At 61.1% G+C, this 14,277-nt stretch overlaps 2 protein-coding genes across 2 annotated transcripts; both read right to left on the bottom strand.

Moving 5' to 3' along the window:
- Positions 1-4,850: 4,850 nt before the first annotated feature.
- Positions 4,851-9,099, bottom strand: CHLRE_15g637900v5 (uncharacterized protein). Its single transcript, XM_043070575.1, has 8 exons — positions 8,383-9,099; positions 7,975-8,038; positions 7,207-7,680; positions 6,955-7,074; positions 6,360-6,779; positions 6,140-6,244; positions 5,877-6,014; positions 4,851-5,808 (listed from the first exon to the last, which is right to left on the bottom strand). Exons 2-8 carry the CDS (start codon positions 8,029-8,031, stop codon positions 5,686-5,688), a joined length of 1,437 nt encoding a protein of 478 aa, XP_042916474.1. The 5' UTR covers positions 8,032-8,038; positions 8,383-9,099; the 3' UTR covers positions 4,851-5,685.
- Positions 9,100-10,122: 1,023 nt separating this feature from the next.
- CHLRE_15g637850v5 (uncharacterized protein) lies at positions 10,123-13,976 on the bottom strand. Its single transcript, XM_043070574.1, has 2 exons — positions 13,265-13,976; positions 10,123-12,973 (listed from the first exon to the last, which is right to left on the bottom strand). The coding sequence occupies exons 1-2, from the start codon at positions 13,772-13,774 to the stop codon at positions 11,030-11,032; spliced, it is 2,454 nt and encodes an 817-aa protein (XP_042916473.1). The 5' UTR covers positions 13,775-13,976; the 3' UTR covers positions 10,123-11,029.
- Positions 13,977-14,277: the final 301 nt, after the last annotated feature.

Here is a 14,277-nt window from a genome sequence, read left to right as displayed (position 1 = left end):
CGGCGCGCAACCCTATGAACCCACACCTCACTTGTTTAAAAGCCTGTCCCGAGGCCTGGAGCCCCGTCATACATAAGCACGAGTCAACGCGAGCGCATTCCACTTGCATAGGCAGCTGCGCCCAAAGCGCCATGGAAAGCCGCCGCCCACTCGTGCCTCACAGCTCGCAGCCCTCAGCTCACAGCCGCAGCCGCAGTTCGTTCAGGCGCGCAAGCATGCCCGCCAGCCCACCGCCGGTGCGCCCGCCGCTGGTGCCATTGCAGCCGCCGCCGGCGTGGTCACCAGAGCCCCTTGTCGCCGCCGCCTCTGCAGCCGCCGCGGCCGCCACCAGCTCACACATGCGCTGCTCTCCGCGGCCCCCTGGCTGCGGCGCTGCCGTCGCCACCTGCGGATGTACTCGCGCCGCTGCCCCGCCGCAGAGGCGGCCGCCGCAGCCTCCAGCAGCCGCCGCAGCGTCACCGCCGACTGGCCGTTGGCGTTGCTTGCAGCCGCAGCCTGCTCCTGCTGGGGCTGCTGGGGCTGCTGCGGCTGCCCGGCACCGTCCGCGTCAGCTCGAGGGGCTGCATATCGACCAGGAGAGCCCCCCCCCCCTAATATCGACTACAACAAACGTCGATGCAGGCCACGATCAGTCGGCACTGATAGCTGGGCGCAGGGGCTAAGTTTGAGCTTTGGACGGTGCCCCGGGTATGGGCACGCCCCGGGTGAGACCGGGTTGGATACGACCACACCTTGCAGAAGGCGTTGCCGTGCTGTTGGGATTGCTTGGTGTTGAAATGCTTGCTACAGCCCCATGAGCCGAAACTGTATAAGAATACAACGGGTCGCCTGTAGTGAATGCAACTGCCAGACGCCGTCTAAGTCTCGGGGACACGGGTATCAAACGTTGCTTGCTCGGCTACGTCGGCCGCCTGCTGCTGCTGCTGTCGCTGCGTGGAAGAAGGGGTGGACGACCAGTAGCAGACGCGCGGTGTGTCAATAATTTGTCGAGAAGTGTCGAGAGCAAACTCCTCAGCCGTAAATATACAGCTACAGCTATACGCAGGGGTTGCATCTTCCAGGGGTGGGCCGCTGCCGCCGGCGATAAGAGCCCTAACAACGTTCTCGCCCACGGCACCCCTGGGCCCAAGAACTGCCTAGTGTTTAGCGTCTAGAGCCCCCTAAACCCCCCGTAAAGGGGTATTTGGCTGGATCCGGCAACCGTATGCAGCCTCACGCGGCGAAAGTGCGCCCCTGGACGTGTAACAAGAGGATTGCCGCCTAGGTTGACAAGGGAGCGACGTGTAACAAGAGGGGTATTTGGCTGGATCCGGCAACCGTATGCAGCCTCACGCGGCGAAAGTGCGCCCCTGGACGTGTAACAAGAGGATTGCCGCCTAGGTTGACAAGGGAGCGAATCTCCCGTTACAGGGCGGAGGCGTTGTGTGTGCTGTGTGTGTTGTTTGCCCTGCTGGCCGACGGGGTGTGGTGTATTCGTGTTGGCAGCAGCAACCCAGCTGAAATGGTCCAGTGGGCTTGCGGCGTGCTGGTGCTGCATGCAGGCACTGCGATCGGCGAGCACGGCAATTTGTTGGGTGGGCCTGGGCCTTTTGGATGGTTGGTCGGTGCCACCAACGCAAACATGTGGGCGGCTGGATGTGTGCTTTTGGAGGCCGCATTGAAGCATTGATGGTGTAGACGAGCTGCTGGGCATGCTGTTGGGGCTAGCTGCCAGCAGCGGGCGGCAGCACGCACGCACGCGGACCGAATGGGTCCAGTGGTGTGACTGCAGATTGCACTGATCAAAGGTCACCCGGTGCCCAGCAGCCTGGCCCTACCTGCCGCTCCAAAAGTGCTCCAACCATGCATTGATTGCGTGGCGGCGACGTATGTCCATGTGTCATACATCAATATGTGTAACATGTTTCTCGCTCGTGACTCAGCCACGCACTTGATGCTTCCCGTGCCCTGTCTCGGCGTTCCGTCTCACCGCTCAATCTCTCATCACTGGTCGCGCTCGCAACACTTAAACCGTGCCGACTGAACTTGCGGAGTTATGGATTTCCAGTTATGCACCGCGGCCCCAAGCAGCGTAGATAGAGCGCCGAAACAAGGGGTGTCAGCTTTGTACAGCTGGAATATATATGGGCTCAGCCCCGCAGCATCAGGGAGGACTGACTGCTGCAATTCTGCAAAACGGTGGACGGACGATGGCTTCACATCTATCTACCCCCCCTGGGGAGGGAGGCACGGACCTTGATTGATTGGGGCTACCATGCATGGCCAAGATGTTACAAATTAACATTCACACATATGCCATCCGTGCCTTGACCTTCCACACATACTTTTACATCTATCTCCAGCACAGATGCCGTACAGGTACCACCTTCGTAAGGTACGAGCGCTGCACTGCGCTGCCCAGCGGTCTTATGCTTTGTTATGTCACAACCCATACACTACACTGCGCATGAAATGGGACCCCACCAGCGAACCCGTAGACAAATGCCCCACCCTCCAAGGGTGGACCCCTGCCATCTCCGAACACCTGCGGAAACTTGCAGAACCCCCTACACCCACGCCACAACCCAAGCCCAAAGACGCCCGTCTTACACCTGCCCAACAGCAAGGACGATGGACGCAAGCCGACGTGGCCGCGTCCCACGTCCGACGCACCACCAAACAGAACACGCGCATTGACACCAACCCGTGCAATCCCTACCTCGACGTCCACCCCACCGGAAGGTATACAATCCAAATCCCAGACACATACACTGATGAACGCACCCTCGCCCACGTCTACAACCCTACCGGACGCCACATAGCATCCGTTACGCTAGGTACCTTGCTGACTCTTAAAGCTCGGTATGAACACGCCCTATCTACCCACCATGACGCAACCAGCCCGCACCGATCTCAAGGGGGCTTCCCGGAAGACTTGGCTAAACTGCTACTCCGCACACGGGTAGACAGCAAAGGCAAGACATGCAAGTCGGCCCCCACACGTGAGCGCTCTCTCCCCGAGTCCCTGAAGCTGGCGCTGTACAACTGCCTTGCCTCGACACACTCAGACCCTGACCGCCCAGTGGGGCTGGTGGAACGGTTTGCCTCTCCACTCAACTGCTCGGGCCGGGCCACTAAATATTACAGCCAACACGCAGCTGACTCCCTCTTCGGGGCCTCACATGATGCGTACACGGCCCCGTTTGATGGCCTTTCCCTCGCCCACCCTGACCCTGACCCAGACGCCTGCACAAAGGCACTGGCGTGGGCAACAGCATCGATCGAACACCTAGAACACCAGGCCACCCCCGCCATCACCTTCATGATTATCCCACAAGGCAAAGGCGCCGCCAGCCGGTGCCTTGCGAGTCCACATGTCACCATCCTGGCCCTGATTCCACCTGGCGTATCCGCCTCTAGCATGTTAGATGGCCTTGGGGCGGCCGACGAGGCTGCCAGCAGCAAGCAGGGCCTGCAGCTACTCCTCATTGCGAACACCACAGGGGTACAAGCACTCAACTCCAACAACAACCTGACACGTCTCCAAACCTCCCTGGCCGAACTTGGAGCGGTGCCGCCACCGACCTCGCAACCCCCAGGGCGCCGACAACCACTGGAGTGGCCCGCGCGCGTAACCCTCCCCCGTGACCGCACAGCCCCACCGGGCCGACCATACAGCCACCGTGCAAAAGCCCGTGCAAAGCAGCTAACTAGACCCCAAGCACCAGCAGCACAGGGCCTGGACACATGCCCTACGCCCATGCCCACGCTCTCTGCCCTCTACACCACACGAGCTGCCTTCCCCGCTCGGAGCAGCTACCTGTACGATGCCGCCACCATTGTTTGGACCGACGGATCTTGCATCAAAGTTGCGGCCGGTGAAGATGGCAACGAAATGAACAAACTCGGTGCTTGCGCGTGGTCCCAACAGACCGAACACATCTACGTCGAACCAGGCGGCCTCAACAGCACCAACACAATCCAGAGAGCCGAACTATCAGCCATTCTCGTTGCGTTAGAATACATCCGCCCCCGACTCTGTCTGATGGGCATGACCCAAGTAACCATAGCCAGTGATTCCCTAGTGTCTCTCTACTTGATCCGCCGAGCCCTTACTGCACCACAACGACTCCTACTATCCAAGCATAAAAACCTGCTGGAAAACATTCTCCACGAGCTACAAATGTATGCCGACGCCGGGGTCCCAGTCCAGCTGCTGAAAGTCCGCTCTCACACAGGGCTCCACGGCAACGAGGAAGCTGACAAAGGTGCAGCCAAAGTCGCCGCCAACGACATGGAGGCCATGGGGCAGGCCATACGCTTAGCACCAGACGAACCGTGGTCCAACATCTGGTGGCCCAAACGCAACTCTGACAATTTCTACCTAAGCGACCTAAACCGTGGAGTCCTGAACTCATTGCCCCCCGAAGCACAACAAGGCTTTACCAATAATACACCAGTGCTGGAGCAATGGGCGGAAGCATCTGCCAACATGTGCCCCACCCTCAGCAACCGCACCCTCGCCAGCTCCACCAGGCACCCCTGGCTGGTCAAGCAAATACTCTACGCCCGCTACGGCTACCTCTTCAACGCACAGCTTAAACGGCGCTACCGCCTGGGAGGGAACGGCAACTGCCCCCTCTGCCACACCCCTGACTCCGGAGGGCACATCCTCGGAGGCTGCACACACCCTAAAATGAAAGGCGCGTACATCAATCGGCACAACTGGGCAGTCCAGCGTATCGCCAAATGCATCTCCAAAGGGACCTACGGGAACGGGTTCATGGTCATGGATGCGGGCCCCCTAGCCGACCTGCCACACTATGCGTCTGCACAACGCCCCCCCGCCTGGCTGGCTGCGGAGAGGACATCATCACCCCTTATTACAAGGCTCAGACCTGACATTCTGTTCATCCCAAACCTGCCCGCCCATGAAACACATAGAGAAGGGTACCGCCCGCCCCTGAACAAAGCACGGCTGCCCATCTATATCCTTGAAATCGGTTACAGCTCTGACGTCCGCCATTTGGACAAGCGGGAAGAAAAATCTCAACAACACCAAGAACTCAAGCGACTGCTGGAAGCGGCCGGATGGACGGTCCACTACTCCACCAATGAATGCCTTGCGCTCGGAGTGACTGGGGCCATCCCTTGCAACCTCACTAAGCTGCTCACCTCTCAACTTGGGGTGACCCACACAGCCGCACGAGTATGCGGAGAGAGGCTCCACACACACGCTGTGAACAGTGCGGGCGGCATTATCAAAATGCGCCGAGTAACCGAGCAGGAACTCAAACCGAGAGGCGGGTGAGCCACGGCTCCCCCACACCTCCTCGGAGTGCGTGGTGAGGTGGCAGCGCGAGGGGGACGGGCCTCCTCGCCCTAGCCACCTTACCCCGATAATCCACGCCAGGCCCCATGGGCCGGCGTTTGAATTATTATTATTATGTGGACATAGATTCATGCACATTCCCGGCGGGATTGTGGCCATGGGCTGGGTTGGGGTTGGGGTAGGGATGGCCAATGCCACACCAATGCACGCCACACCCAGCAAGGCTGAGAAAGGCAGTGGGTGCACATGGTGTTCGATATGCCCCATAATTTGCAGCTGTATCACAAAATGTTCGCATGGACATGTTGCTGGGAGCAATGAAGGCTCCAACATTACCTATAGTAACCCCCACATGATCACCCGGCAGCAGCCTCTTAGCATTTGGTACGCCGCAACCTTAGACCCCCTTCCCTGCCTACACTCCTGTCCCCACCACAAGCAGTGCCACTTGCGCGCAGGAGCTGCACGCGATTCACCAGGCAATAATGATGCAGCTCCTGCGCGCAAGTGGCACTGCTTGTGAGACAGCATGGGCACAAACTACATATGTCGTGCCTCGCCTCACCCTTGCCAAGAATGGGCACACCTCCAGCATGACGGCGGTGAGTTCCTCTAACACATACATGCCGCTGGCCTTGGTGCGGACGCTGTAGTCACGCCAGGGACTCAGCCATCCATGCTTACGGGCTGAGTCAAGCAGTGCCTACATGGACACATCAGCAACATTATGTTCCATACGACTGTCCCCTCTGTAACATCCGCATTCATAAGTGGGGCCGGAATGAAACTCCCAGCATACCGCCCCGCCCATGGCCTGGCCCCACTTACCTCTGCCTGTGCGCGTGCGCGCGCCATGTCTGCCTGCACCGCCCGCATCTTCGCCCGTTGCGCCTCGCTGGCAGCACGTGCCGCAGCCGTCTGCTTGAGTGCAACCTGCGGCGACAATGTGATGCTCACTTGCTTGGTATTGACAGCCCCTAACTTCGGCCCACGTGCACTTACAAACAATGAAAACAGCAGGGCTTGCACAGCAGCTCGCTCCCCTCACCCGGTGGTAGAGCCGCCGCGCAAGCCGCTTGATGTGCTGCCGGTCCTGCACTGACTTGGCCGCCTCACCCTTGCCCTCCCCGGCTGCCTGCTGTTGCCGCCGCTGCTTCTGGTGCTGCGGCTGCTTCTCCTGCTTCTGCTGTCCAGGCCGGCCTGACTGGCATGCGTCCATCTCCCACTGCTCCAGCGGCTGCTTGAGCAGCCGCTTCTTCTCCCGTGCACGGCACTGCAGGTCGCGCTGCTTGTGGAGCGGCTTCCGCAGGTTGTATGGCAGCTTAACTGCCTTGGCGGCCGTGCGACCTGGCAGCGCGATGTCCTCGGCCATGGCATCTGCCTTGCCGCCCACTGCAGCCTTGTCATCCACATCCGCTTCCGCCTCCAGCCCCGTGCCTGAGTCCGCGCTCGCACCCACTGCCGTGTCCTGAAGGCAAAGAGTATGAGGTCGACAGCACACGGCAGTGGTTGGCAATGCTGAACCTGCAATAAATAAACCCAGCCTACAACATACTTGCTGGCGACCCCCGTTAGTTGGCATACGGCACAGCACACACCCGCTTCACCGTGCCCCATGCACGCCATTGCCTGAACCTGCTCACCTGCTGCTCAACAATGCCCAGGTCCGCCCAGTCGCCGCTGCCCTGCAGACGCCCTAGCACGTCGAAGCGGCCACCCCACCGGCTGTTGGCGGGGACAGGAGGGGGGGGCCGCCAGCGCGCCTGCCAGCAGGACAAAAGTTACAGCCGTTGCAAGTCATGCGTTGCACACTCAACCCAGCACATTCAGCGCATTGCAGCCCAAAGAGGCACCCAACCCCTACACATTAGTCAGCGAAGCTGCGCATGCCTCACCTCCTCTGCTGCCTGCACATCGGCCGCCGCCACCTCCAGCACTACATCCTCCTCCACCAACACCACCTCCTCCGCCGCCACCACCGGTGCCTCCGCCGGTGCCTCCGCCGGCTCAAAGCCAAAGGTAGCATCCACGACTGGCATCGTGGCCACTTGCTCCGACCAGGCGTTGATGACGCTGAGGTTCTGCTGGTGGACAGCGGATGGGTGCGCCCGGCGCCACAGCTGTGCTCGCATCTTGGCCAGCACGGCCTGCTGCGCCTTGACAGCCGCCGGTGCAGGTCGCTGCACTGGAGGCAGCGACTCGCCGTTCACCGTGTTGCTGCTCCAGGCCCCGCATGTCCGCTCGCCCAATGCCCCGCCAGTTGGTACACAGCGAGGCACCTTGCTGGTGCGCAGAGCGCGCGGGTTCACCATGGCCCGCAGCAGCTGCGGGGCTGGCTGCACCACGCAACCGCAGCCTGGTGACTTTGCCTGCACGTGAAGAATGTTTAGGGAGGGGGACTCAACACAATGCCCTGCGCCCAGTTGCAATTTATACGTGTACACGCAGGGTGTTACCGCACACCAAGTAACCCTGCACTTGGACCAAACCCTCTGGCACACAGCACTCGCCCCTTCTAGTGCTCTGCTGTTCCGTCACCAAATTCATACACGCACCTGCACCTACCCCGCCACGAACACGCTGCCAGCCCCGCCCCGCCCCCGCGCGCCCCAACCCCACAGAGTGTACCTCAACGCCAGCTCTCGCACCGCCCTGGCACCCACCTCAGCCGCATGCTTTCCGCCGTTCTTCCCTTTCGCTCCATACACTTTCTTGCCCATTCTCTGCCTGAACGATCACGTTGTGGCGGGCACAATGCAGAAAGCGGCAAGGGGGGGGGAGTTGAGGGGGCGTGGAGAGGGGGGGGGGGTGGCGAGGGACTCACGGAGTGGGGTGGGGGGACTCAGGTGGATGCGAGTGTGAACCTAGCACAAACCCGACGGTCCCGGCTGAATACTTCGCCGACACCATACTTCTGGCCCGGTAGTGTTCCAGGTGCGTGCCCTGTCGCCCTCGCAGCCATGCGCGCTTGGCTGGACCCCGGCCGCGAACTGTAAAGCGGCAATGTCACGTCGCGACCACATCGCCAGGTCCCCACACCGAACGGGCCCCAAACGTCACGCACGCCGCACCTGCTACACCGGTATACTACTTGCTTGCTGTTGTGACGCGCTGCCGGTCAGAATAAAGCGCCCTATCGCTTTTTTTGGTTGGGCCGCTACGAGACCCTTTTTGTAAGTTGGTGACGAAAGTGCGTTTGAGTATTGCTCTGCGAGACAATGACGATTACAGTCGTTAGATTCAGGGGCGTGCGGACTCGCCTGGGCCCTGCACTCAAACTGGCTGACGCAATGGTGCGTCCCTGCGCACCCGCGCAAGTATACACTTCCCCGAAGAACCTCGTTTTCATCCAAACGTTTTCAGTCAGTGCAAGTTCGGCCTGTGACGACCTCGCAGCGCGACCGAGCTGACAGCCACCACTTTGCAGTCTCGCCGGTTCCTGATGCGCACGCTGCCTCTTAATTGCTATTCATAATTCTGGGTCCCTTTTATGGGGCCACGCGGCCACACACCGGTGCTCGCGCAAACCCGATACTCAACTCGGCGACGCAGCGTTCTTAAGTGGGGGGCCGAATTCTGTGCACTGTATTTACACAACTGGGTCCCTCACGGCTGCCCGGACAGCAAATGGCCGCGGTTCCGACACAAACGCCGCGGAGCGCACTCCCGTATGCGGCCCCAGCTATGTCGCGAGCACGCGCGACGCTCCTCGCAACAAAGCTGGGTCCCTCACGCCCGGCGCCCCGGCCCCGGAGGATGGCCCGCGCGGCTAAGTCCGGTTTCTATTATTATTCTTCTTATGATATAGGAATAATAATAATAATAATATGTACGCGGTTCACGAAGGAGGCCGCGTTTCTTAAGGAGGGGTGAGTTTTGCTCACCCCACCGTGTCAAAAGGTGGAAAGTTAGCCTGGATCGCGAGGGCTGGGGCCAGCAGCCGTGGCGCCGCCAGTGGGACCGACGTGGCGTGAGTTCACAATCCCCATTTCACGCTCAAGGCGGTAGTAGAGAAGGGATGTGGTGCGCAGGCAGATGACACTGTGCATGTGTATGCGTGAGCAGCAGGATTTTGCTGATGTGGTGGTGGCACCCAGCGACCGGAGGAGGGGTTCCAAGGTGTTTGACACAGTGCCGCCGTGACCCAGCGTCACAATCTGCTCCTTTTTATATACTACGTCCCAGCCGGCATCCCGCAGGGCGTCGGCTAGGCGGGTGTGCTGGGCTTGTTTCTGGTCACACTTTTCGCTGTGGTGGAGGTCCGATGTGTAACCAACTTCTATCAGGTAAACTTTGTGTTGCCGTCGGCCGGCGGTTGTAAGGCCGCGGGGCCCACTAGCCCCCACGTCAGAGCGTGGTAGGGATGGGATGAACAGGATGTCAGGCCTCATCCTTTTTCGGTCGGCCTCGGGGATATTGTTGCGCAGCATCCATTTGGGGGGGCAGGTGCCCGCACAGTATTCGGGGCGTGCATCTGCACTGCTTGCGTCCATCAACATGTACCCGCCACCGTTGGCGCCATGGTGCAGGCATTCCGCGATCATACGGACGGCGGCATTGTGTTTGGCGATGCGGGCCCCAACAAGTTGGGGGTGCGCACAGTGGCCGGCAAGGTGGCCTGCGTTGCCCCGTTCGGGGGGGGATCCAGCACGCTGGTGAATCGGGGCGCAGAGTGCACATGTGTCACTCGCACGTAGTTTGAACAGCGCAAGCCGGGCGGGGCAGATGAGGCCTCCCTGCCTGGCATTCTGGATGAAGCGTCGGAGGCTGTGCCCAGCGCCGGGGTGCGTCATGTAGGCGGTGCTGGCCCTGGAAACACCCAATCTTTCTCGCCTAAGGGCCTGCATCGGGGCCCGTTTCTTGCCGCTCCCCGAAGATGCGATGCAAGCCCTGGCTTGACGGTTCGCGACACACGCAGGCAACGCACAATCGTTCGCGCCTATCCAAACGCCCTGAACGTCACTCGGCGCCACTGGCCGCGTCCACGACGCGTCACACAAAGCACCACGCGCACCCGGCACCACCAGCTTCAAATGTTGTAACGCATGTTGCACACATCAGGTCGTCAGCAAGCCCCCCCCCCCCCATCCTGGGTAGGTACTCCTGCGTACACTGCCTTCGTACAATGGAAACCAATGCAATCTTCGTACATAGAAACAGCTCATTACCGGCGGCTGGTGATATCTGTGCGGGATTCTTGTGCCGACTCACAACCACACAAGCGCCATGGGCCCAGGCGACCAAACACGCGGCATCCAAGCCAATGAATGGCTCATAAATCAACGCATTCCGCACAGGCAAACCAAGGCAAAAACCTGAACAAACAAGGAGGTGGCTGCCTTATGGCAGGAAAAGGGCTGATCCCGGGGCCACCTTGACGCGGGCGCCTACTAAGCACACGCCTCTATGTTGGGGGCCTTTGGCATCCCCGCAAATCCGGACATGGCCGGTTGGGTGGGGTGCACAGTCCGTGCTAACCCGCAGCTAACAAACTAGTCACGTCACTCGCCGCCAATCGACACGTGCACCCTCAGCCCCACGCCCTGCTAGCGCCGTTCAGGCTCTCAGCCCGGCCCCGGTTGCCGAGCCACCGCCCTCAGCTACCGTCCTCCTCGATGGTGGGGTGAGCTTGTCTCACTCCTCCTTAAGACACGCGGGCACCTGTGCCCTGCGTAGATATTATTATTATTACTACCGTCCTCCTCGTCCCGACCCGCCTCAACCGCCGCCGCCTCCCTCTGGCCGCCGTGCCGGCCGCACCAGCAGCTGCTGTTGTGGGTTGCTTCCAGAGCCGCCGCCGCCCTTGGTGGTGGTGGTGGTGGTGGTTGCGGGCTGGTGTGGCGCGGCCGTAATGACAGCCGCAGCGCCGCCCACAACACCCGCTGTCACTGTTTCCACCGCCACCGCCGGCTGCTGCAGCCGGCGCAGCAGGTAGGCCTCCTGCTCCTCGGCAGTCTGCAGCCCGTCCCACTCCCAGTACGGCACCAGTAGTACGCCGCCCTCCCCAAACGCCCGCCGCAGCTGCCGATGACGCAGAACCGTACTGCCGTTAACCGCGCTGGGATCTTGCTTTCGGTTGGAGAGGAAACGTACCACTGTTACCCATTCCACCGCCACCTGCCGTCCGTCACTCAGCCCCACCAACACATCCACTGGCGTCAACACTCCTGGCGCGACAACGCCTGTTTGCACGGACTGAACGGCTAGGCCTCCTGCTGTCGCAAGGCCCTCAAGCCGCCGCAGCGCTGCGAGGAGCTGCTTATGGGTTTCAGACAGGCGTTTGGTATCTTGCCTGTACGTCTCCACTGACTTATCCATCGCCGCCTGCAGGCCGGGGCTGCTGCCCAGGGCCGCCGCCACCTCGCCGCCTAGCTCCTGCTGCGCCTGCCACAACTGTCGAAGGCCATCGTCGGTAAACCCCTTCCACCGCCGGCCTGCTGCGTTGCGCGCCAGCTGGACTGCTAGCTGCTGCATGCCAGGGGAGCACGTGTTCCCGAACGCCGCCATGGCCCACAGGCTGTTCGAAATGCCCTGTTCGGTTAGCGCCTCCCCGCCGCGCTGCAGCAGCTCGCCCAGCCGGCCGACCACCGCCGCCTCCAAGCCGGCGTGCCGCAGCTGCAGCACCGCCAGCGCCCAAAGCGTGTTTGCACAGTCTTGTGCATTGCCTCGGTGCATCGCAGCCGCGGCGCCTGCGTCGAGCAGCGCCGGCGACGGCTGGTGGCGTATCATCGAAAGCGCGTACAGCAGGTTGGCCCAGGCCTGAGGCGTCGCACGGGCCATAACTCCCGGCCGCATTGCTGCGTCCACCGCTGCCGACACCCATTGACGTTGCTCCACCGGCGCCTCCGGGCCCACCCCAAACCCCATCTTGGCAAGGGCCCACGCCGAGTTGCTGAGGTCCTGAGCCACGTACCCGTCAAACCCCCGCCGCACGTCCTCTGCGGCCACCGCCGCCACCAGCTCTGCCTGCTTGCCGCCCAACTGCAGCCCCTCCAGCGCCAGCAGGATGTTGGACAGGTGTTGCGGGGTAAATGCTGCAGCGAGCTCCGGTATCCGGAGCCGCTGCAGCACCTCCCCGCACAGCGCCTCAACGGCTGATCGGTACTCAAGTCCAGAGCAGCCCAGAGCCTCCATCGCCCACAGGCTGTTGGCCAGCTCTTGTACCTTCATGCTGACACTGAGCGTCGCCGCTGCCTCTGCCAGCGGCAGCAGGAGTCCTGGGTCCGCATAACCCAGCTTTGCGCACGCCCACAGAATATTGGAAAGCTCCTGCGGCTTGAAGCCATGGCCCACCGCCGCTCCCAAACGAGAGGCCACAGCTGATGCCAAGGTCTGCAAGTGCGGCGATGAGGTGGGGTCCCAGCCCGAGCCCCGCTGTTGCTGGTCTTGCTTAAGCTTGCCGAGTGCGTACATGACATTTGAAAGCTCCTGGGGCTTCGCAGTGCCCATAACCTCTGGTACCACCAGCCGCTCCAGCAGCGCTGCTGCAAGCTGAGCCTCCGTGTCCCCGCTGACCCCGGCTTTCCCCAGCGCCCACAGCGGAAGGCTACAATCAACAGCCATGCGCATGCGCGGCACAAGCGGCAGGTAGGCTGGCGCAAGCGCGGCAATGATGCTGCTGCGTGCTACAACCGTCTGGTTTGCTCCAGCGCGCGACTCCAGCTGCGTCCAAAGCAGTTATGAGGGACATACATGGGTTCAAGTGCTATGTGCACGTGTTTGTGGGTATGAAGAGGTGCGCACGCAAGGTCTGAGGCTTTCTGCTTCGTGAATACCGGCGGCGGTCCGGGCTGGGAAGAACTTCAAACATTGGACACTCCAAACTTCTTGTTTTCCTCTACCATGGCCACGTTCGTAAGCCTACGGTCTCATAAGGATCCAAATAATGTTTGCGTCTAGATCACTGCACGCGTGCAAGTACCGGTCGCATATGGGAGGTGAACGCCCACGCACCTTGCCGCACTTGTTGAAAGCTGCGCACATGGTGATCACATCTCCTTTCCCCTCCCACACTGGCAGCCGCCGTGTAATAAAGGTTTGCAGGTCCTCCAGATTCTGACACACGCTCATGTCATCCGCGGGGTCACGCCCGCTGCCCCTGCCGCCGCCGCTGGCGCTGCCCCCGCCAGCCCTGCCGCCGCTGCTGCCCCTACCCGCCGCCACCTGCACAACTGATCGCCCGAGGCGGGAGCTGCTGCTACCGCCAAGCACTGCCGCCGTCGAGACGCGCAGTGGGGAGGAGCTGCTGCTGTTGTGTGCTGGGACAGAAGTAGCGGCGGCAGCGCGCGGCGAGCTGGGGTCGGAGTCAGAACGACCGAACAGTCTTCTCAGCGCGCACGCTGGTTGCGGCGCCTGGAGACGGGCTGATGACGAATTGCAATAGCCATGCCCGCTGTGGCTGCGCGCGCATGTGCCACTGAAAGAGCCCGCGACGAGACCGCTGCTGGCGCGCATGACGAGCATCTCGGGCCCCCTCAGGGCCGCGATCTGAGCTAGAGCGACTATATCAGGCTATATTTCGGAGCAGCTCAAACGCATTAGACATGCATCGGTGGGAAAAGGTTGCAAGGAACGAAAGGTCAGGTGCGTATTGGTCGCTGGGGTAAAGCCGCTTGAGTAGCTGTCGCTAGGTATGGATAATAAAGCATCTGTTACTGGAAATCTGAGTTGCCACTGGTGTTGAGGCGATGGCGACCTGGCCGTGAAGTTCACGCCCCGCATGCAACACCCCCAAGCGCCGACCTCGCCTCGCTGCATCACTTTCATCGCCCTCTACCTACCCAAACCACTTGAAGCATATAAACTTAGATGCAGGTCCTCGCCCGTTTCGCGGTTGACTTTGAACGCTGACCAATGTCTTCTGCGCACCGTCTACGCACCGTACACATGTTGGACGCTGACCCTCTTCAAGTCATCTGCAGCTGCACGAACAAGCCTCACCACCAGCGTACACCGGTGTAATAATG

This window comes from Chlamydomonas reinhardtii, chromosome 15 (assembly GCF_000002595.2).
Source record: "Chlamydomonas reinhardtii strain CC-503 cw92 mt+ chromosome 15, whole genome shotgun sequence".
Taxonomy (NCBI): domain Eukaryota; kingdom Viridiplantae; phylum Chlorophyta; class Chlorophyceae; order Chlamydomonadales; family Chlamydomonadaceae; genus Chlamydomonas; species Chlamydomonas reinhardtii.
The sequence above is the reverse complement of the archived record's forward strand: the minus strand, read 5'-3'. Positions and strand labels throughout refer to the sequence as shown.